This window comes from Toxorhynchites rutilus, chromosome 2 (assembly GCF_029784135.1).
Source record: "Toxorhynchites rutilus septentrionalis strain SRP chromosome 2, ASM2978413v1, whole genome shotgun sequence".
In the NCBI taxonomy this organism is placed as follows: Eukaryota; Metazoa; Arthropoda; class Insecta; order Diptera; family Culicidae; genus Toxorhynchites; species Toxorhynchites rutilus.
Window position 1 is genome coordinate 336,983,150 of NC_073745.1, and position 24,810 is coordinate 337,007,959.

At 39.4% G+C, this 24,810-nt stretch overlaps 1 protein-coding gene across 1 annotated transcript in view; it reads left to right on the forward strand.

Annotated features, from left to right (window-relative positions):
* The first annotated feature begins 7,393 nt into the window (after positions 1 to 7,393).
* The window catches only part of LOC129764668 (uncharacterized), a 248,563-nt gene continuing 231,146 nt past the window's right edge, over positions 7,394 to 24,810 (forward strand). Inside the window, exon 1 of the mRNA XM_055763983.1 lies at positions 7,394 to 8,448. Within this exon, the coding sequence (XP_055619958.1) occupies positions 8,397 to 8,448 (52 nt within the window). The 5' untranslated portion in view covers positions 7,394 to 8,396. The remainder of the gene's footprint in view (positions 8,449 to 24,810) is intronic.

Genomic DNA, 24,810 nt, shown 5'->3' on the forward strand with positions numbered 1-24,810 from the left:
TTTGCAGGTATTGGAAAATGTTTTTTTTCGGGAAATGGATACTTAGAAAGAAAGAAAACAACAGCATATGCCTGCCAGTAATAAGTTGAAATTACATCAAATAAGAAATGTCACATCTCATCTTAGGTGGATTAACTTAGGTTCATATTATACTTAGAGACCTCTATCCTCCTGTGCTTGTTCGTACGTGAATATAAAACTGATGCATTTGTGAATACCGTATATTTGCTAATTGAACTAATTTTCAGTTCGCGGTATTTTTGTGCTTGCAAAAAAAAGTTCGGGTTTCGGCCAATGTTCGATTTTTCGAACAGCCATTTCCCAGAAAATGGAAAATGGAAAAAAAATAATTCTTGAACATTGGGGTTTCTTTACCATCAATAATCCAAATTACACCAATTACTTTCGTCAAAAAAATAATTTTTACAGCTTGGTCGTTAATGGGTTAAAAGTTATTCACAATACCAATGCATTCTAAAGTGATTAATTTGTTTATGCTTGTTCTTGAACTTATTGGTGGTTTTTTTTTTATCCAAAATATATATTTTATTAAGGCTCATATGGCGTCAGCCTAACGGGGCCGGGAGTTCAATATTTTGATAATGTTTGCTTAGACTATGTTAGTAATATGTAACCGATTACTCGCGGTTGACTCGAGGTTAGTATTACAAGTGTTCTCATAATTGGTATGTCGCAGTCTTCGATGCTCTGTACGTGTGACCGACACGGGATACTTCCTATTGGGATGCAGCTGACCATTAATCAGCAACGCCCCCCTAGTCTGTACCCCATATCTAGCGTGGTGCGTCTTTCTCGACTCGAGGAATCCAGGATAGAATGGTCACTAGCCGGCGCAATCATCAGTTCGTGTAGAGTTGTCATGAGCGGTACAACCTTTGGCTCTTATTGAATGATCAGTGGACTGCACAACCTTTGACCCGTGCATCTGTAAAGAGTGTGTGTATGTATTGCCGTGACTAAGTAAAAGTTTATAGATCGGATAGGAGGGATATGAAACAGGGACACAACGAAGGAAACATCATTAAACGTTGACATTGGCGTTTCTGAGGAACAGGTATAGATGAAGCAGAAGATCATGATCACGGCTTATTGGTGGTTGGGGTCTTTTAAATTGATCATTCAGTTTTCACAAACCCATGTATGGTTTCCGAATTAAAAGTGGCTTCAAATTACAACACATTGTATGCAGGATGGCATTAACGAATTTTATCGGTAGCAAGAACTGCTTTCTTTGGTTGATAACTGATGTTAAAAATTGACTGACGTTACATCTGCATTGTATAGAAAATAACTAAGGAGCAACATGATGAGCTATGTATTTCCTGCTGCTCTGTTCTTATTTTAAAGGACTTTAATCCGAAGGTCATCCGTCCCTGTATTTACTATTGGTTTTCAGAACGCTTCTAGCTCGTTTATTTCTCGACTGATTGTAGAGTTCGTCTCCAAAACCTCAGTTCTTTTTCATTTTTATTTACTTTATTTGTGGAGACTACAAATCTTACAATTCATTCGTCTCCGAAACACGGAAACAGTTTAAGGTACGGTAATGTGCTCAATAGTAAAATATATGATAGTGAATGAGCTGATGACCACCTATGCATTCCCTATCACAGCCATCATTTTGATTGAACGATATGTGCATACGCCGTAAGATGCCCGGCGTTGAACATTTAATAAGTACAAAGCCTTCAGAAAAAAAAACAAGAATCAAGTATGTAAAAAAACGCAAAAACACAACACCAAAGGTTCTTTTCAGAACCCCCAACATGTTCATAAAGAGTAAACAGTAAACCAATCCATTTTTCAGGTAGATAGGTAGGTATTCACGTAGAGAAGAAAATAAAAAAAACTAAACCTGACGTTGTACAGAACCTTATAGACGGGGTAAAGAGGATGGTGCGAGCAAAAGGGCTTGGGCTCGAAGTATGAATAAAAAGAAAATGCCAAAAGTTGTTTTATAGTTTTTATTTTACTGTCTAAAATTTTCAAAAGGATCGAAAAAAATATCACACTTGCGGGAAGGATTCTATTAGCATAGTTCTAGTTTAGTCACATATGAATATTGATCGAAGACTTAAAACATGTTAAATTTACAAATTTATAACTTAAAAACGATAATTATAACATCTCTGATATCGAGATATGTTAGGTAAATAATCCTCAGCTTTCCATAAAAAATATAAAAAAATATAGTGCTCCTATCTTCAAACGAGAAAACTATGAACAAATAACTCAATCAATAATTACAAAAACAAGATTTCAATTTTTTCGCAAAAGTAACATTTTTCCAAAGAAAAATAGCACGTAAGCTTCAATTTGATATGTCGATGATATGAGTCGGTCCAATAGTTCAAGAGTTATGTTTTTGTAGTGGGAAAAATGGGGAAAATTAGTTTTTCGAACCATCGATTAGTTTTGAATAATCAAATTTCAAAAACGAAAAAATAAGCATCTCTGATATCGAGATATCTTATGTAAAAAATTATCAGCTTTCAAGAAAAAATATAAAAAATATAGCACCCTCTAGTCCGAAGCCATGAAAACATTAAAAAACGACTACAATCAATAATTACGAAAATAGGATCCATATTATCTGCAAGTTCAATATTTCTCAATTAAAGCTCATTGGCTTCAATTTGATATGTCGATCATCTAAATCGGTTGAGTGGTTCGAAAGTTATAAATTTTTGAAAAAAGTCATTTTGCGAAAAAGTGGAAAAAAATGATTTTTTGGATCACCCTAAAATGGAAATGGGCACCCCAATGAAAAAATAAAAAAATATGAGTCTAATGTTTTGCGATAAAGAACAAAATTACCACTTTTGACGAAGATCTGAGAACCACTATATTGGTTTGGCATGGAATGGCTGTATATATATACATAACACAATCTTACGTGTATCACGATGTACAAAGTATTAATGAATATGTGAAAATTAACGTTAAAAGACATTTCTATTGATCTGCACACTTTTACAGACTTTTCACATTTTTAACAGACATTCACATGTTTTTACAGACTTTTTTTAAAAATCATCTGGCATCTCTTCCTTCCCATTTTTATCGAATATTTTCAAATCGCAGGAGTAAACATTTACGTGACTCTGACTTCGTTTGTTTTTATTTCGTTCGGAAAAACGTTATGTCAAAGAGAGGGGACATTAAAAATGCGTAGCTCAGTGAAAGGCTGAGATGATCTTTCAGAGATGCAATGGTTAATTAAACAATTGACGGAAAAATGTAGTTTGTTCATTTTATTATTTGAATTATTTTTGCCCCTGACAACAATACCTCTTTTATAGTGTTGATTATCATAAGAAAAATAACACTCCTGATCGTTGGATCTCTTTTGACATTTCAATTGGATCTTTTTTGACAGCCGTTTTGATTCAGTCCGCACTACCTAGGACGCTCGTAATGAGGCCCACTGTATCACACTTCAATCGCGACGACGGAGAGTTATTTTTGGGAAACCTGAGAAGGTAACCGAGAGAACTACTGTAACCTCAATCGGATCGGCGTTATGTTTCGTTGTCCATCGAGTGTACGTTTCATAGAACTTCAAAATCGACGGTGCAGAGGGATATCTTTCGGAAACCTGATAAGGTAACCTATGAAGAATCTCGTCAATCTCCTACGTAAATACCTACCTATCTACCTGAAAAATGGATTAGTTTACTGTTTACTGTTTATGAATATGTTGATGGTTCTGAAAAGAACCTTTGGTGTTGTGTTTTTGTCATCACTCGATATTCCCATCTTGTTCGGTTAAACCTTCCTGTTTAGCTATTGCGTTTGCCACTCGCCACAGCTTTCACAGATGGAAAATTTCTTCCCATCCAGCTTGTGACATGTTGTTCAGTAAATTACATTTAATGCGACGTGCCGGAGAAACACTTTGCCACTCACTGAAACTAATTGTTGCCTTGATGAGCGCCGAACCGAAGCTGCTCTGTTCTTGATGCGGGTTTTCTGATTGTCGTGAGCAGCTTTGTAAGGTATACTGGTGCTCCGGCACCAATCCATTCGGCCTAGTTACCCTTGCGGAGCAATCAGTGAATGCGACCAACAGGGATCTGGAGACCTGCACGGTTCGAGTGAGACTTTGCCTTTCCCTTAAAGGTAATATTATATTATCAGGCACGTAGCGTAACCGGCACGGCACGTTTCATGCAAGACAAATATTATTGCGTGAGTTTCAAATGTGTATGCGTATATATAGCGGAACGGCTCCGGGCATACACAGCACGCTTCAGACAAATGCATGAAGGAATTCTCGAAAAGAATATTTTGCCGGTGCCGGGCACGAACTACATGGGCGAGTAGCACCATACATACAAACCCAACGTCGAAGTTCGTGGTGTGGGTGCGTTCGTCGCTCTTCGGTACGACATCGGTTCAATCACCAGTAGCATTTCTCCGCTCCGTCTGCGCTGCCGGTCCGTACAGAGAAGTTGCTATGCCTGATAATATGAATACATCATGTATTTGTCTGCTGGTGTCGGTACGTGCCGTTTACGCTACGTGCCTGATAATATAAAACGGCCTTAACTTGTCCTCTTTTGTTACGTCCACGATGCCGATGCCGTACAACCACACGGGTTTACGGTTTGAAAGAAAATAATATATTTTTTTGGGGTCCGCGTGTTTTATACTCTAGCGGTACACACTCACAGGATAGAGACAAATCGGCAGACTCAGCCAGAGGGGCGAGTCCAACGAGACGAATGAATGAGCGTTGAGGGGAGCGATGGCAAAAAAATACATTCATTACGATTTGTTCGCTCGTTGGATTCACATGCAGGCTAAAAAGGGTCCTTTTCAGGATCACAAAATTATCTTCAATCTAAAGAGTTTATTGTTTTGTTATCACTCGATATCTCCATCTTGTTCGGCTAAACCTTCCTGTTTAGCGATTTGTTGCCACTCGCCACAGCTTTCACAGTTGGAAAATTTCTTCCCATCCAGCTTTGTGACATGTTGTACAGTAAATTACATTCAATGCGACGTGCCGAAGCGCCACTCAGTGTCGCATTGGTGGCGATTTTAACCTGTAATTGAACATTTGCGATGACAGTGGTACAGTGTCGACTTTCAATGTGGGGTCATAATTTGGATCTCTATGTTTACAAAAATGTCCAACTAAATATGTCGCATTACATGTCCGTCCAATTAGCTAAATGTCGAACTAATTGTAAATTACTGTACTTTCAATCTGGAAACAATTTAAGAATTGGTGAAAATTGAATAATCAGGAAAGTCCCTAACTATCAATAAGCTCAGAACAACTGCCAAATTCACATACTCATCAGATCCTGGCAAACAAATTATGAAAAAATCAATTTGTGTTTTATTATTATTTTGGATAATGTTTCAGAAAGCATTGAACTGTATTTCCTAAACTCTTTTTTGGAAGGCCCTGAAAAGCGCCTTGTTTTATGGAATGGTTCCAATTTAGAAAACTTAGTACTCGTGGTTTTGAAAAAAACCATTTCGAACGCCCTCGATGCCGCCTTGTTCTGGATTTGCCACCAAAGCAGATTGTGTAAAGAACAAACTTTTTTCTTCTGCTACCTGCTGCCGTTTTGCGATTGCTTTTTCCACTCGCCACTCGCTGCAACTCCCTGTTGTCTTGATGTCCACCGAACCGAATGTGTTCTGTTCCGAATGCGGGTTTTCTTATCGTCGCGAGCAGCTTTGCCAGCTAACTCGATCACTTCGGCGGCCGAAACTATATAACGCTGGCTAGGTGGACTGGTGCACTGGTACTAACGCGACTGGCTGGCTCGAGAATTACGCATGTGTGAGACTGCGACCAATGTTTCGTTCATTTTTTTCTTTTTCCGATTACGATTGGAAAGTGCTTCATTCTATTTCGCTGCTGCTCTGGTTGCCCGTTTTGGTCGGTACGATTTGAGGAGCACAAAATGGACCAATCAAAAATGGGCACATAGTGCATTTTGACAATGCTTGATATTTCACAATTATTCAATTATTTATCTCAAGAAAAATGAAATGTTATTCGTTATGATAGATGCGTAGATATATTTCCTATCAATTGATGCAAAAACCTTTGCGATCTATTGAGAAATGCTCGAGTTATAAGCGTTCTAAATCTTGCATTTTTTCTTACTTGTTCAGTGCCTAGATTTCCATTTCACCCCCTATATCTTCCGGTTAGACGTAGTCCTACGTCAAAAATATATTCGAAATATATATTTAGCAAAAGCTGTCCCCTTTGTATAGTCCAACGTCACTCCGGTTATGTCCCCGACATTACCCACCCGTCTTTTTTCTATTCTCCAGGATCAAATCCGTGTTGAAAGGTACCCGATTCCAGTCCGTAGAAGAGGCGAAGGAAAAAGCGACGCGGCTTTTGAACGCCATCACAAAATAAAAGTTTCAGCACTGCTTCGAACAATGGAAAAAACGTATGGAAAGGTGTGTGAGGAGCCAAGGGGAGTATATTGAAGGGGAGCATATCGTTGTACCGTAATTTTTAAAATATATCCCTTTTTTCGTAACCAGTCTCGTTATTTAATAGCCATACCTCGTAGTACAAACCTGTCCATATTACCCCCACTACATGACCATATTACCCGCTTCGAATTTTTTTTTGTACTTTTTGGTCTGTTTTGATTTCAGTAAAAAAATGTTGAAAAACATTTTTTTTTGTTAAATCTTTGGCCAATTAGGTAGAGAAACAGTATATTGAATTGCAAGAAACTGCATCAAAGTATTGGGAAACATGAATTTCCAAAGATATAATTGAACTTCTTCTTAACATGTCCGTTTTACCCCCTCCTCCCCTGTGTTGAAAACAGAATAACTTGATCTGCAAGTTCGTGCTAACAATTATTTTCTGACTTTTATTGTACAGTCCTGGCTTTGTCACGTTTTCGTAAATATATCACAGCTGAATGAACTTAAATATCGCTAACAGTAGCATGATATTACAAAAAAAATAAAATTTGAAAATACATAATCATAATTCAAAAGGATATTCCTGAATAATTTGGCGAAGACTATCAAACTAGAAAACATGAAACAGAGAGAGAAGGAGACTTTCAAACACTTTTGCACGCTACCTTGCACGCGATATTGCAGTCAAGTGTAGGTTCGCATCTCGGCCAGCGTCTGCTCGATCCCAATGGTTCCATTTTGTCGAGCAGTTCTGTTTTCCTCTAAATCATATCCGTATGTGGCGCGTGTGGGTGGCGTTGGGTGGCGATGGGTGACGATGATGGGTGGTTCTTTCTCGAACTGCTCGCCGCGCTTTCGAGTTTGGCTGCACTTCTCGTCGTCGAACCATCGTCGGGGAGCTTCGGCTCCTTCGGAAATGAATGAAAAGCACGCAATTTTAACAGCTCGCAGCATCCGCTTGTCGTTAGTCGGTGTTTGTAACCCGTTCGTGAAATGTCTCGCGGCTCGAGCTGAGGTGTCGATAGCTGGATTTGATTTCACTCTGGATCAGGAAGGAATAAGGACGAGTGGTCGAGGGAACGAGTCGTGTGAAGTGGCGGTGGTTTGTTTTGGGGCGAAATAGAGAGTGAGGGTGGATATATTTTGGCTGCTTCGGAGGACCGGTTTGCTGTAGTGATTTTTCCTGCGTGTGTTTCCCTCTCGGGGCAGTTTTTCATGCCTAGGAGTGTAGTCCTGAGTTGGAGAGATTTTAGCCAGTGACCGTGAGCGGAGAGAAGCGGCTAAGCGGCTCTGAAGAAGAATGCTGGCAGTGATAAATAATAAAACGTAAACATAAATAAAGTGAAAAAGGATTGCTTGCTCTCCAGTCTTGTGCGGGACGTGATGTTGAAAGGATAAATGGCCGCCTGTGTGTTTTTCTCCGGTGCCATCTGGGTAACGTTAGGAAGTGGGCGCGCATGAAAGTGCTTCCGCACGCGGTCGGTACGTTGGATTTGAGTGTGATTTTATGCGAGCTAAAGTGAGATAATAGGATTTGGAAAGTGTTGTAAATTAGCAGATTTTACGATTTGTGTGCTTACTCCTCGCACTCGGAGGAAATTTATATCCATTTGTTTGTGCAAGAGCGTGTAATTTTTGGCATTTGGGCTAGAGATAAATTACCAACCAACCCCCCTCGTCACACAAGGAGCAATGGAATGTGCAAAGTTTTCCGACCGAAACAGTGTTTTCCGCATGTGGCAGTGCCAGACATGGGAAATGTTCAACTAGGGGGCGAATCGTGAATGTCTGTGGTACAATTTTGCTCGCATACTTTTAGTGGATGCGAAACGTGAATAATTTGTTTGGATTTTACTACGACGGGAGGAGCAGCAGTCTAACGTCTGACAAACCAGCAACTGTAGGTTCTGAAACGGACCATCGACCGATGGGCCGTATGTAACCGAATCACAATGTCGAGGATAGTTGGAATTTTGGTGACGACCTTTCTGATCTGGAGATTGGGTAAGTAGTGGAAAACGTGAATTTCAGGATTTTCCCCCTAATGTGCAATGGAATGTACAGCTCTGGGGGGTAAGATAAAGAGATTCACTCTTATGTTCACATCAATGTGTTTGCTTTGATGACTGGAATCATTATCTGCGGGCACCAGGCATCACAGCTGGCGATTACGTGGCATTATTCCACGGAATAATTGACCGTGTTCGCCGACGCTGTTTGTTTATTGCGGTTTACAGGTTTGAATATGAAGCTTTAAGACTCGCTTTAATTCAGAAAATATATGTTGTGTGACAGTCTTCAGGATAAATAATAGTTTCATTGGCTTCTTTAGCGTCATTTCCTACTACATATGTTAGGGGTATGCCAAAACGAACCAAGCGTCATCTTTTTTCAAAATTGAGTTACTTACTCCACTGGATGCAGAAAATGATAATCTATCGACTTTAAACTGACCGCTTCATTCGGATGGTTGAAAACGGCAGTCTGTGTAGCAGACTGTGGAAATTGCAAACAAAAATTGCATTCTACCAGATAAAACCAACAACAATTTCCTATTTTCCGAATCTTTAACAGATTATTCTGTTGCGAACAGCACTTGGAAACAGTTGTCGTCAGGATCTTGTAAGTAAGACAGCAAAATGGCTGCCAGGGAGTGTTCAACCATAACGAACTGTTACGATCGAGGGTTTACTTAGCTAGTTCGGATCACTACACGAAACGTGTCTTACTGGTTAGGATAGTAACTTTACACTAAGCTTTATTTCATATTCGTTTCTCTACAAACCTTGAGTGAGCTGAGAGGTATCTCACATGCTCCTCTCATCTCCCCTTTTTAGTATTATAGTATAATAGCAATTAAACAACTGAATTGAATTATAATTCAGTTGTTTAATTGCTATTCGTGTTTTACTTAACTATGCTTTTTTTCTTAGATAAATATTTCAAATTAAGAGTTCTATACTTTGTATTCCTAACCCTATTTGAAAGACGTAAGCTTTGCTGTTGCGTTTGTTTGAATTTTTTTCCTATTCTCAAAGTTTTCTTACTTTTACTTGGATCTGAAGTCAATGCAAAGTTGTCAGTTTTTGCCGAGGAATTATCTGAAGATTTTTTTAAAATAAATGGTTTTTGAGAAATCCGCTTCAGTTGGTTTTTGTGTGCGGTTCGTGTATCATTATTTAGGTTGATTAGATACGTATGATGAGATATTTTTTTCAATACTATGGCTTCGCTACTGAAGGCTCGTCCATTTGCCTTGTAAGTATAAATTACTTTTTCGCTGATTTGAAAGTCTTTTGTATTGACTTTAGAATTACTAGCTTCAATGAACAATTTTTTACTTGGTTTCATGGTAGATAGTTCTGTTCGAGGAGAAAAAGAGAATATGCGTTCATTGGGGATTATTTTGTCTTCTGTGGTAGGTGTTTGTCGATGATGATGCAAGAATTTGTTTACTTCATTGTCTATCTGTAATTGTGAAAAAGAATCGCTCTCGATTAGTTTATTCAACACAGCCTTTGTGGTTTGCACCGCTCTTTCTGCCAGCCCATTGCTTGCAGGGTGGTAGGGTGGAGAAAGAACGTGTTCAATGTTTCGTGATTCACAATACTTTCTGAAATGGAAACTATTGAATGGAGGCCCGTTGTCGCTTACCAACACCGCGGCAAACCCAAATACAGCGAAAATATTATCGAGTTTTCGTGCAACATTTTCTGCGTTAGTTTTACTCATTTTGTGTACTTCGATCCACCTAGAGTAGGTATCGACTAGTATAAGAAATGAACGATTGAACTTATGAAAGAAATCTATATGCACCCTTTCGAATGGCTTCATTGCTGCTGGCCAGTTTCCATAAACCCTAGGACGTCTGTCAATTCCTAACATTTGACATTTTTTACACGAATTAACGTAATTTTCAATGTCGTTATTGAAACCGTCCCAATACAAAAATCTCCTGGCGATTTGTTTCATTTTTTGAATTCCTCTATGGTTCGAATGTAATAATTGAAGTGAAGGCAATTTCAAGGTGTATGACTATCCTGTCTCCAAAATGTAAGCATCCTGACTCAGCATTAAGTTCGTATCTTTTTGAATAATAATTTTTGACATTTTTATCCTTAACGTGACTAGGCCAGCCGTTTTGTACATAGTTCAACACCGCTGATATTAAAGAATCGTTCGCTGATTCCGAACTTATAATTTTCGCGTTTAAATTAACGGTTCGATCATCAACGAAATAGTTCAGTCCGTGAAAGCAGCTTTCTTGATTTTCCAGTAAATCCGCCTCGCTTAAACCTTGGGTCAAAGGCAATCTTGATAAACAATCCGCTACGCAGTTTTCTTTACCAGCCGTATGCGTGATATTGAAATCAAAAATAGATAGTCTCAAAAAATACCTTTGTAATCTAGTAGCAATTACGACGGGTCCACCCTTTTTCTTGTTAAAGATTCCCAATAAAGGTTTGTGATCGGTAACAATCGTAACTTTTTGACCCATAACATACTTATAGACTTTTTCCATTGCGAAGACTACAGCTAATGCTTCCCGATGTAATATTGGATATTTTTGTTCGCTTTTAGTAAGACGACGAGAAACGAAAAATACTGGCATTTCTTTGTTATTTACTGTACTGCCGTTGGAGGCATAAGTGTCACATGTTACATTTCAACATTTTTGAGGTTTTGATGCCTAACATCATAGTTTGATACGTAGTTTTGATTTTTTTTGTCAAAACATGAGGTTTATACTAGAAAACTCGAAAAAAAATCGAAGTCATTTTGTCACATTGTAACAAATGGAGGCATATTTGTCACACCAGAACAAATGGACGCATATTTGTCACACCGAAAAAATGAGACATAATAAACACACATACTAACAGTATTTATAAAGCGCTGCTTGATTCACCCTAGGAACCGTCCATAAATTACGTCACACTTTTAGGTGTCATCAACTTTCCACGTGAATAGTTTAGGGGGAGATTGGTGAGTGCCGACACAATCCAAACAATTTTTTAAAAATCTATATGCAAGGTTGTACGCGGTAGGAGATGAATTTTTCTAGGGGTCATCCACATTGAAGGCTACGTGTACATGAAGGTTTAAGACCCTCGTTCTCTTCCGTAGATATTGTCAAATGTTCATACAAAAAAGAAATGAGATAAAGGAGGAACCCATAATATAGAATATTCTTTTTCTTAACAGAGATTTATAATAATTGTGTTGTATTACGATAGCATTTATTTAAAGAAAGTAACAAGTACAATGATGTAGATTACGTTATATTAATCAGAAGATTGTTGCTTCGTCGGAATATCGATAAAAAAAGATTTTTCCTCTTCAGTAACAACAGGTAGAACCACTTTCAAAAGAGAAGTTTTCTTGTCTACTTCAACTCCTCGAGGAGAATTTTGCCAGCGCACATTATCCGTAATAGAGAACGAATCTTTTTCAACCAACTTAAGTTGCTTCTTAGAAAGCAACTTGCAATATTTAAGGTCTTCGCTGTTGATATTGTCCGTGTATTTAATTTCATAACGGCCTTTTTCAAACATCACTTTACGCATAGTATCCACGTAAGGGCGAGGCTTGCACTGATTTATCGTATACTGCGAAACGGTGAGTTTAGCTTGGAAAAAGTCAGCAGCTTGCATGTCAAGTACGTCTACATTTTTCTTAGCATTGCCAACCGCTGACTTGAAGTTTTCGAAGGTGACGATACGTTCATGGCGCATTTTGGATTCAACCGCTGCATGGAAAGAGTCAGCGGCCATGAACGTATGTCCTGATTCGAAGTATTTGAAAAATATTCGCTTGACCTGAATTTTGTTACTGTTTATTAGCAGGATAATGTGCTGAAACAAATTCCAGTTCTTGTTCTGCGAACTGCAATTATCCAACCAAAAAGTAATGCTCTTCAGGTCAGCGTACTTCTTAATTACTTTGAAAAAGCAACTGAGGATTTCATTGGCTGTGCGACCATTAACCGACTCTGGCCAAATGCACGCAGACACTGGAAATGCTTTTGCGTAGGCGCCAACAGGTGCAAAGCTCTCATTAAATACTAGCAATCTTTGTGAAAAAATTACGCTCTTGAAGCCATCCAATCTTGGAAGTTGTATGACCTAAGGAAAAAAATATTAACCTTAAGAAATGATATTCTACATCTAAGAACTTACTTTTTGCAAATCCACAGAGAAAACTGCTTCATCAGTCAGTACTTGGTCACCATCAGCTCGATAAGACAGTCGTGATTCCTTTGCGCGTTTAAGGTGTAGTGCATACTCAGAACAGTCGGAGCAACTACAATCCTTGATTTCGGAGTGTCCATTGGCTTTGTTGCGTTGCTCTGCAGCAACGCACGTCTCACATTCTTCGTGCCCGAGCTTAACAAACGAGACGTTGTTTTCTTTAACAACTCTACAATACAACGAATAGCTTGCTTTGGGGTTTTGCTTGGCTTCGTAGTCCTCGTATAAGGACTTCTCGGTCAAATCCGATGGCAGATAAAGGCGGTTTGGAGCATGTGCTCGCCGATAATGGGAGATACTTGGACCATATCCGAATAAATGATTCTTGATAGCCTCGCGTGTTTTCTTATCTCTCTGATATTTCCCACGTCGGTCTATTGGAGGTCCGTCCCGAGCTGCCTGGATACATCTGTAAATCACATTACTATTTTTCAAATAAATAAATCATGTTAAAATCACAATGCTTTCAAAAACTTACCCACAATTTTCTCGAAAACCAATCGTGTTGAGAAAAAATTTTCTGCATACAGTGACGGGGTCACCGCTTGAGCTCGGAAGAGTACATGTAACTGCAAGCTGTTTAACTAAATCCGTAGACACTTTTCGGCTTCGGCGCCGTCTGACAGGTGTTAGATGAGCATGCTGCCGTATTAAATTTCCTTGACCAGCATGGTCCAGTTCCCAATATGTCTTGTGGAACTGTAGCCTGTCATCTCGCGGAAATTTCTCGTTGCACTTTTTGATGCAACTGCAGTTTTCCAGAATGGCCGTATGCGACCTTCGCCGTTTTTTAGCCGAGTCCTCTCGTTTCCTTTCTTTTTTAGTTTTTTTCCCGGATTTCCTCTGTGGCCGCACCTCTAAATAACTACAAGAGCTATCCGTATCACAGCTCTGAGCCTTGCATTCCGTTTGGTTCCAGTTGATTGTTGTTTCGTCACCGTCTTCGAAACTCGTCTTGGGCACAGAACCTATGCCGTAGCCGCTGTGAGTCGATTGGTCATCCACTTCTGACATCGGCTGCGCTGACAATAGCCGCTCATCTGTGATATTTTCCAGGTCGAACAGGTGGAACTCCTCTTCCGATTCCTCGACACTGGATTCTCCGTACTGCTTCAAATATTCCATCTCTGGTTCCACTTCCGCCGGCACAAAGGATCACAACAAAGAAATAAAACCGTCGCTCACAATATGTCAAACCAATCAAAAACAACAACAACAACATGTGCGAGAATGTTGACAGTGTGACAATTATGCGTATATTTTTCGCTTGGGCAAAGAATTTCGCGGCATAAATGTCACATTCGGGTTTTGATTGAAAAAAATAGGGGAAATAGTTCATTTTGGCAATTTATGAACAAGGCTCATATGATAGAGATAAACTTCGATAGTTGATTGCGTTAAAGTTAATTAAAACAGCGAAATATACCGATTGGCAAAAAAAAACATTTGAAAACTTCAATTGCGTTTTTCTCAATTTCCTCTTTTGTAACATGTGACACTTATGCCTCCAACGGCAGTGTATGGCTAAGAACAGGGGTACGACTAAAACGTCAAATCCCTCATATTGCCAGTGTACCCAATATTGCTGCGGTTTACTGACATTTTGGTTCAATCAATTACTGTTGTTTACAACTCGGTCCGGTTATATAGTCGAATAGTGGCTAACTTTAAACCCCATGTTAAATGTGAACACCTCCATGTGAAACCGAAATATGAAAATCGCTCATGCAGTTAAAAATAAAGCATACTATCTCCGTGATTTCAATGATTTCAATCCTCGTAAATGATATGTTAGTAAACAAATGACGCCATATTGATTTTGATTTTGGGTAGCCTATATTCAATTGATGTCTAACCCCTGGCTAAGAACACCTGAAATGCCATCGTCACTTGCATCGCAGGTCACTGTGATGGACTTAGAGGGGTCAAAATGTGTGAGAATCTTTGCGCTGCAAATCGCTTTTTTACTGCTCTCGAAAGCTTTGTTGCAGTTTGAATCCCAAGTCCATTTGTTGTCTTTTGTCAGCAAATTGTAAAGTGGTGATAAAACTAAACAAAGCTTCGGAACGAATTTTGTGTAAAATGATATCATTCCGAGAAATGCTTTGAATTGTGTTCTGGATTTTGGCACTGGCACGGCCGTTATCGCTTTCACTTTTTCCGGATTTGGCGATACTCCTGCCTCCGAGAGAATGTGACCCAAATATTTCACACGGGAAACAAACCACTCACACTTCTCGGCATTAATTTTTACGTTATGATTTGCGAGTTTTCTCAACACTATTCTGATCGTATTTAGGAGTTCATCATCTGACTCTGCCCAAATGAGGATGTCATCGATGTATGCCTGAACATTCGGTATGCCTTCTAATATCCTGTCCATGACCGACTGGAATATGGTGGCCGCTGGTTTGACACCAAACGGTAATCTTTTGTAAGCAAACAAACCTTTGTGTGTATTTATCACTAAAAGCTTTTCAGTATTTTCGGATACTATCAACTGTTGGTACGCTCCCTTAAGATCAATAAGAGCAAACTTTTTTGCTCTGCTCTTGTTGGTTATAAGCTCTTCAATTATTGGGAGAGGTTAATGATGTGTTATAATGTGTGGGTTGACTGTTTTAGAGCCATCCATGCAAATTCTAATATCTTTTTTGTTTGGTTTCACTACCACTACAATTGGTGATGCCCATTCAGCATATTCTACTTTTTCAAGAATGCCCTTGCCCACAAGGTCTTCTAAATGTTTTGATACCATTTCTCGGTGTTTAAAGGCAACTGTGTATGGTTTATGAACAAAAGGCTTAGCCTGGTCATCTATTCTGATATCTACGGTTACATTTTTGATTGGTTCCGTTAAATCGTCATCAAAAGCTGCGGGGAATTCTCGTTGCAGCCTTTTGGTAGTATTTTGAACCCAAAGCTTTTTCTCGGTTTCTCGGAGAGAGTTGAGATTAAATGTATTTCTCCAGTGTGGCCATATGACATTAAGCCAATCGCGGCCTAATAAAGGTACAAAGTCTTTAGGAGACTGGATTACTAATAGGAAGAGAGCGGCGATTCTCCCTTTCAGTTGCACTTCTACTTTTATTTTACCCAACACTTTAACAGTGTCTCCTGATATAACAAAAAAGTTTCTTTTATCAGGTAATAAAGCACACATACTAAATTTGCCTTTATATGTAGTTGATGAGCAGATTGTTGCGCAAGCTCCCGTATCGCACTCCATCAATAGTTTTTTATTGTTAACCAATAATTCCACAAAGGCTGGTGTTACACTATTCGACTCACCTAACATGACGTTGTTTACCCAGTCCGATGATTCCTGTTCGATGTCTTGTTCTTCCGCCGATTCTCCCACGGAAGAACCGGTATCCTCTTCCATGCTCATCTTGAGATCTTCCATGGCTGCTGAAAGTTGATTGATCCTCTCTTCGTATGCTCTTTTTCGCTGAACATTTCCCTTAGGAGGTTGTATTCCGTGTCGCGGTCTTTTTGCCTTAGGCAGCGTACAATGGTACGACAAGTGTCCTTTGTTGTAGCAATTGTAGCACACAATATCACTGTTGATCTTGCTGTTACTGCGATGACTTGAGATGTCTCTGTGCACATAATCACCACATGATTTTCCAAACAGTTTTCCGGGTTTGAGCGGCCCTCTGCTACTAGCCACTCTACCGGTATTTCCGACATATTTCATCTTATTGGCTTCATGCTTCGCCATTTTTCGAGCTTCGGATGCGGCTATTTCGATAGTTTTGGCCTTCTCCAATAATTGACTGAGATTGGATTTGTAATCGGCATCGCGTATCATCGACTCTCGTGTCTTATCGTTTCTTATACCAGCCACAAAAACTGACTGTACCAAAGTTGCTTCTGTTTCTACACTCACGTTACAGTGCTCAACGATGTTCTGTAGATCGATCGCGAAATCGTCCAATGATTCACCTTCTTCTTGACGACGGATTATCAAACGATACCGTTCGGCGATAACGTTTTTATTTTCGTCGTGCAACGTTTTGAACTTTTCCACTATTTGACTATAAGTTTTGTTAACGATCTTATCCGGTTTAAAACTACCGATGATCCGGTTTGTGGTTTCTTGACCCACGCTTGTTATAAATTCCAATGCTTTTTCGTCATCGGGGGTCTTATTTAGCGCGAAATAAATCTCCACAGTTTGGAGATACGAGTTGACATTGAGTCCAGGTACAAATAAAGGAAACTTTCCTTTGGTTCTTCTATCCATTGTGATAACCTTATTGTCTTCTTCTACAATAGGTGTAGTCATATTACAGCACTTTACACCTTTTTGACCCGAGACCGCTTAAATCAATAACGAATCGTGCAAACGAATAGTAATGATAAAATCTCACTTAATGTCGTACTACACGCAATTCCGCGCTGATCCCATCCTCGTCGCCAGAATTGTTACGATCGAGGGTTTACTTAGCTAGTTCGGATCACTACACGAAACGTGTCCTACTGGTTAGGATAGTAACTTCACACTAAGCTTTATTTCACATTCGTTTCTCCACAAACCTTGAGTGAGCTGAGAGGTATCTCACATGCTCCTCTCAAGTCAATGCATTTTTAAGTCAATTTATCTTCATTTATTGTCAAAAATAGCAAAACTGAGTATTAAAAATCGAGGGATTGTATCCGAGACACGACCGCTTAGGACGTAGGACTACGAATTTTTTTTTTTAATTTGTTGGTTTATCATTTCGGATATTGTTTGCGAATACGTCGAAATTTCATAAATAACTCTTTAGTAGAAAGTTCCGGAGACCCTGAAAAGGTTTAATGGTTTGCGTGGTTTTGTAGAATCATTTCGAGAAGCAACGATTCTTTCTTTCCTTTGCACAATGCACAAATGCACTGATTGGTCATTTGTCGAAATTTGTTTCTTCATTCAAAAAAAAAAAATAATTTTTTCATTTTTTGTTTCTTCAATGCACGCATTGCACTGAGTATTTAACGAGAGGCATCTTGTTGCGTCGCCATGCAACAAGCATCAAACACGCGTCTAACAGATGCACACAGTTGCAGCGATAAAAATGAAACATCGCGAGAAAGAGCATTTATGGAAATTCGTTTCTCGACTCTCGGTCAAAACCGTCAACAAAGCTAGGAGCTTGTTGCATCAGAACAGAGCCGATGCGCGCGAGAGCAAATACGAATGGCAACTAAAAGTATCAAAGGTGTGCTGATCACATGTACAGAAAATGAACATGTTTTGAGTTTCGCGCAACGAAAACAAGCAACACATACCAAGCAAAGCACTGATGGCTAGAAACGACCTATAATCATTTGCACTCTTCTCTTTTTTCGTCTGCTTTGCCATGGTTCGGATGGTTGTGTTAATTACAATGCGAGATGCACTTCAAGTGAAATATTCGCAGCTCGAGGAGAAACATACAACACAAAACGAGCAGAATAAGCGACTTTCGTTGTTTCGGGCATAGAAAGTTTCTGAGAATTTTCCTCAGAGGAAATGCAATACTTATACGATAGCGACAGTTTACTTACTATGCAAGGCTGGAGTTTAATTCGCAAATATTCTCTTTTCGCTATCCCCTTTTGTTGCTTCTTGCGGCTGCACAAGTTGCCCGTTGTTGACAGCTCTGTTCGGGAAAGCACACAAATGGACAGAACAAATGTATGGGTAAATGGGAATGCTTCCAATTTTCATCAATTTAAACCATAAACAGACTATGGGTTTGTAATGTATAGCATATCAAACAAATCTTAGAAAATTTCCGAATCGATTGGTATGTAAATCGTTAAAATCCGTTCGCAGCAAAAATAGTTATTAACGTTAACTATATTTCATAAAAAACGTGACCTGTTTTCTGATTTGACACCCTTAATGTGAGACGTAGTCCTACGTCAAAAAAATCAAGAGCCGTGACAAAATACTAATGTGTTGTGTAATGATATTAATAGCTCTGACTGCAAAAAGAACAGAGTTTTGTGTGTCTAGCAGATATAGCAATGCTTCGAAATCCGGACGCTTATACGCTTACGAATATAACTTCAACTACTAAAAAATATTGTCATATCATAGCATGAAAACTTAGCGTTCCTATAGAATTAGAATGCCTTCATCTATGTTATGAATCACAGGATTCCACGAAATCATGTTATATTTGTTCAAAATTTGAAAATTTCTTTCATCGTGTCGTGATTTTAATTTATATTCATATCCTTATATTAGGCTGTCAAAAAAGTCCTGCTGTATTTTTTTTGAATTTTCATTTGTTCATAAAATTAGTTACAATCATCTGTTTTAAGTCAAATATGCGCCGTTTTGTTCGATGACTTGTTCCCAACGAGATGCCAACTTCATACCCCTGTTATAGAAGCTCGCTTCCTTATTGGCAAAAAACTCGGATAGCCAATTTTCACAGGCCTCTTTTGTGGCTAACTTCTGACTACCTAGCTCGTTCGCCATGGACAAAAACAGGTGGTAGTCACTTGGTGCAAGGTCCGGACTATACGGCGGATGCAAAAGAACCTCCCATCCGAGCTCCCGGAGCTTCTGGCGCGTCACCAAAGAAGTGTGTGGCCTGGCGTTGTCCTGATGGAAGACAATGCGGCCTCTGTTTATCAAAGATGGCCTCTTCTTCATGAGTGCTACCTTCAAGCGGTCCAGTTGTTGGCAGTACAGGTCCGAATTGAGCGTTTGGCCATAGGGAAGCAGCTCATAATAGATTATTCCTTGACAATCCCACCAAACACACAGCAGAACCTTCCTGTCCGTTAATGAGGGCTTGGCCACCGTCTGAGCCGCTTCAGCGGGCTTTGACCACGACCGTTTGCGCTTCACGTTGTCGTAAGTGACCCACTTTTCATCGCCAGTCACCATCCTCTTCAGAAACGGGTCGATTTTGTTGCGATTCAGCAGCGATTCACATGCGTCGATACGGTCAAAGATGTTTTTTTGCGTCAACGTGTGTGGCACCCATACATCGAGCTTCTTTGTGAATCAAAGCTTCTTCAAATGGTTAATAACGGTTTGATGACTTATCCCCAGCTCTTGGCCGATGCTACGGCTGCTACTATGCCGGTCTTTCTCGGCGATTTTGTCGCAATTTTCGACGACAGGCCTTCCGGAGCGTGGCGCATCTTCGACGACCTCTACACCAGAACGAAAACGTTGAAACCATCGTTGTGCGGTGGAAATGGAAACTGTATCGGGTCCATAAACTGCACAAATTTTATTGGCAGCTTGAGATGCATTTTTGCCTTTGTCATAGTAGTACTGTAAAATATGTCGGATTTTCTCTTTATTTTGCTCCATATTTGCGACACTATAACTCACGAACGAACCAAACAAAACACTGTCAAGGACTATATTATAGCGCGCAAAAATACCTTTTCAACAAGCTATAGTATGACTCGATACAATGAATACAACTAGAACTACGCGCTTACAACGACACCTCGCGGAAATACCGCAGGACTTTTTTGACAGCCTAATATTAGGTTGGGAAAAAAGTAATCCATTATTTTTAGGTGAAATTCAAAACTATTTTTAATATGCTTCAGATTGTCCGATTTGGGTCAAATATGTACCGTTTGGTTGGAAAATTTGTTCTAAAGATAGCTTCATTGTGTCTCTATCATAGAAGTCTTGGCCCTCATTGGCGAGAAACTCCAGCAATAGATTTTAAGTCTTCTATTGATCTCTATTTCTTATCACTCTGGAAATTTTGCAATGCAAGAAGAAGGTGGTAATTACTTGGTACCAGGTCCGGACTATATGGTGAATGCATTAAAACATCCCAATCAAGGTCTCGGAATTGTGTGGTCTTGCGTTGTCCTGATCGAACACAACACATCTTTTGTTGGCCAATTCTGGACGTTTATGGTCAATCGCTAGTTTCAAACGGTCCATTTGTTGACAGTGGAGATCTCAATTTTACTTTAGAGTACTAAGAAAAAATTAAAAAATATATATATTGCACGGATATTTAAAATAAAACGGGAAAATTCGAAAATAAGAGTGTTGATTCTTCTCCTGGTTCGTTGGTTGGAAATAAAAGGCAGGATACAATTCTTCACAAAGGTATTGAATTCTTATATTTTCTCTTGAAGTGACTGGACGGAAAACCAAACTAGACCGTTCTCTTCGCTTTTACTAGAATGATATGTAACTATGCAAGTGTGTTACTAAGATAAAATATCACCTACTATGATGTCCGTTTTCAACTCGTACTAATGCTGCGTATTATAAAGGTCGGCGTAGAATTAAATCTAACATGCTACATTACTGCCCCCCTTGAACTAGCTTCAAAAACTCAATTTTACAATATAATATAGATGCTTTTTACTTCAAATTCAAAATATCTGGAAGCTCTGAAGTCCTCGTTGATAGTTGATTCATCTCATCGAAGGATAGAGGGCAAAATCGATTGACTGCCCGTTTATACACTCCTGTCGTCGTCTTCACTGTTACTACTCGAACGACACCGTCCGAACCTGGATGCAATCCGACGGTTCTCGCCAATGGCCAACAGAGTGGTGGTAGGTTGTCCTCGCGTAGCACGGCGATGCTTCCGATTTGGATTGGGTTGATCGGAGAGATCTTTGTAGCGACCTACAGCTGCGTAAGATATTGCATGCTCTATCACTGCCAATAACGCTGGAACATTTGCTATGTTTGTTGGTAGTGGTCAAGGCGGTTTGTGGGTATTGAGATTAGGATCAGGGAGGGCTTTCATGGCAAAAAATGCGCCGGGGTTAGCGCTTCAAATTCTGTGGGGTCATCAGATAAAGGAGACAAGGGACGTGAGTTCAATGTAGCGGTTATCTGAACAAGTAAGGTGGTGAAGTGGTCGTAACTTAGCTGCTGGAGACCGATCTCTTTCTTCAGTGCAGTTTTTACGGAACGCACAGCGGCTTCCCATAATCCTCCAAAGTTGGGAGCGCGAGGTGGAATAAATTTCCATACAATTCCTTGCTGAGAAAGTTTGTTTCGAATGGCGTTACAATTAATCTGGTTATTCAGCAGTTCATAAAGTTCTTTGAGCTCATTGCGGGTCCCAGAAAAATGTTTCGCATCATCAGAATGTATTTCTGCAGGTAATTCTGCCGATGAATCTTCGCAAGACGGAAAGAAAACTGGGGGTGGATAAATCGCTAGCCACCTCGAGATGCATTGACTTTGTTGAAAAGCACACGAATAATGCAATACAGTCAACTCTCCCTAACTCGATATCCAAGGGACCATCGAGTTAGGGAGGTATCGAGATACAGAACATTTTTTCATATTTTTTTATGCCACAAATTGCAAATATATGATGTTAGGGTAAGTGTCCCAATATTAGGGCTTAAAAATATGACCCAATTAGGAATAAACCAATTATGGTACATGGGGTTTACTATAATTGGTACCATTGCGTATACAGGATATTACTATAATTGATTTGTTTTTGTGCATTAGTACATTTACCCTATATGTACTAATGCGCATGTACTATTATACGTTCTTTTCTCAAATTTTAATATAAATTTAAAATACATAGGATGTTTGTTTAGTAGGCCAATTTTATTGTAAAATGGAATTGGAAATGGAAAAGGAACTAGGTTAACAAAGAAAATATTAATTATGTATGTAATTCAAACTAAATTGTAACGATCACGTAGGAACTGTTCAATCGCAAAGAAATGTTCAAATAGTTTCACGGGAACATTTTCAGTTGATTGCAATATTTCGGACATTTTCTTTAGGTTCGATTTAACGTTCGAAGGTGTAATTTCAAAACAATCAGCTGAAACTTCCTGAACTTCCTCTAACTCCATAGGACTACTATTTTCAACGTTTTTTTCAGCATCTTCAACACTTTCCAGTATATCGGTATCAGTCATTAGTCGATATTCATCAAATGACGATGAACAATCGAATGGTACTGCACTGTCGACAGCAGCAAGCACAAGCGGAATATCATCATCATCATTTATGGAAAATCCGGCTTTCCTGAAGCAATTTTGAACAGTCTCAGATTTAACCTTGTTTATCCAAGAGCGTGAAAGTAATTCAATTGCATCCAATACCGATATATCTGAAGGGTCCTAGAGTATATTTGAATACAGTATGAGTGCTGAATAATATGAATGTAAAAAGGAAAAAAATACCGTTGTATCCTCCATTTCTAGCAGTCTTCGTTTTACTAATTCATGGCGATAGTACTATTTCAGGTTCTTGATTATGCCCAAGTCCAGCGGCTGAACTACTGAAGTAGAGTTTGGTGGAAAAAACTGCAAATTTATCGATTTAAGCTTTGGTTGGAGAGATTTTAGGTGCGCTGTACAATTATCAACGAACATGATCACCTTTGAGGAGAAAGAGATATAAGTATGATACATTCCCATTACACATAATTCCCGAATCAATACCTTTCTATTTTCTTTGGAAAATCTTTCGTCAAGTTGCATAATCCATTTCTCAAAAAGAATAGAGGTCATCCAGGCCTTGGTGTTACTCTCGTATATCACTGGTAATGATTTCTTCTTTTTGAAACACCGTGGGTTTTTACTCTTTGCAATGACCAGCAATGGTAGTTTATCGCTTCCGTCCATGTTGGTTGCACACATGACTGTCAGACGTTGTTTCGAATATTTTCCTCCGTGGCAAGTTTCTGATCGAAATGCAAATGTTTTGTCTGGCAAACATTTGTAGAAAAGTCCTGTTTCGTCTGCATTGTAGATATCACGTGCATCATACTCGGCGATTATGCTGGGTAGGGTTTGCGAAATCCAGTTGTCCGTTACACTGAGATCTACACTGGCACTCTCGCCACATAGCTTCCGAAATGTCAACTTTTGCCGTTTTAAAAATTTACTTAGCCATCCAGAACTTCCTTTAAAATTGGGAATTCCCAGTTTCTGGGCAAATTCTCAAGCCTTCTCCCGAAGAATAGAACCTGAGAGAGGTAAATTATTCTCTCTGCCTTGATTGACAAAAATTTCCATTGACCGTTCCAGCTTCTCATTCCCAACCAACCTTATACGCTTTTTGTCCACATTCAATTTTCCCATCCGATGCCATTTTTCCTTTTGCTTGAATAGTGTTGACACCGTACTTTGTGCAATACTGAAATCTTTTGCAACTTCAGACACCTTTCGCCCATACTTTTCGACCTGCTCGACGATGCTCAAACGTTGCGCTATGGTTAGCGTTTTAATCGTTCGCTTGAAAGGTTTTCCCTGGTTTTCCATACTTGAAAAAAAAATCCTTGATAATACGAACACTTCGTCTTCACTTTAAGAGCAATTGAAATGACAGCTAGAAACGCACAAAAACAAGTACGCGAAAATCAATCGAGTTAGCGAGGTAAAAATCCATGGAAAAATGAAACAAAGCCCATCGAGTAAGAGAGGCATCGAGTAAGGGAGGTATTGAGTAAGGGAGAGAAGAATGCATGTAAAATCAAAGGTGCCATGAAATTCATCGAGTTAGGGAAAATATCGAGTTACAGAACATCGAGTAAGGGAGAGTTGACTGTATATACTTTTGTTGGAGCTGCGTTTCGGCGTGCCGGTTTCAAATAAAAAGGCCCACAATAATCAACGCCAGTTATTAAGAATGGTCGTCCTGGGCGTACGCGACCAGTGGGTAATACTTATGACAGACATACAGCTGTACTAGCGTTGTACTTCGAAAATTGTATGTCTGTCACCATGTACAGCGCTAGAACCATGCAAGCAACTCGGTACAATCGCTGTACCTGTACCGACCTATTTTACCGCTGTACATGGCTACAGTTGTACTGTGCGCAGCGCCATAGACGGTTAGTGGTGGGTAGAATGAACAAAACGAATCGAAACATTTGGTATACATTCTTTTCATTGACTTTCTCTTGAGTTAATAACTCAGATCGGAAACATATTTGTTGTGTCCGATAGTTTAGACGTTAAATAAAAACCTTTTTCATTGAAATATTGGTGAAAATACAATGCAATAAATTCAAACTTCTGATTGTCAGTTTGACATGCGGTACAATGTACAACCAAAGTATGTGTGTCATGCTATCGTGGTACTTGTACAACGCTGTACACGTACAGCGCTAGTACAGTTGTATGTCTGTCCATGGTATAACTGTCCCAT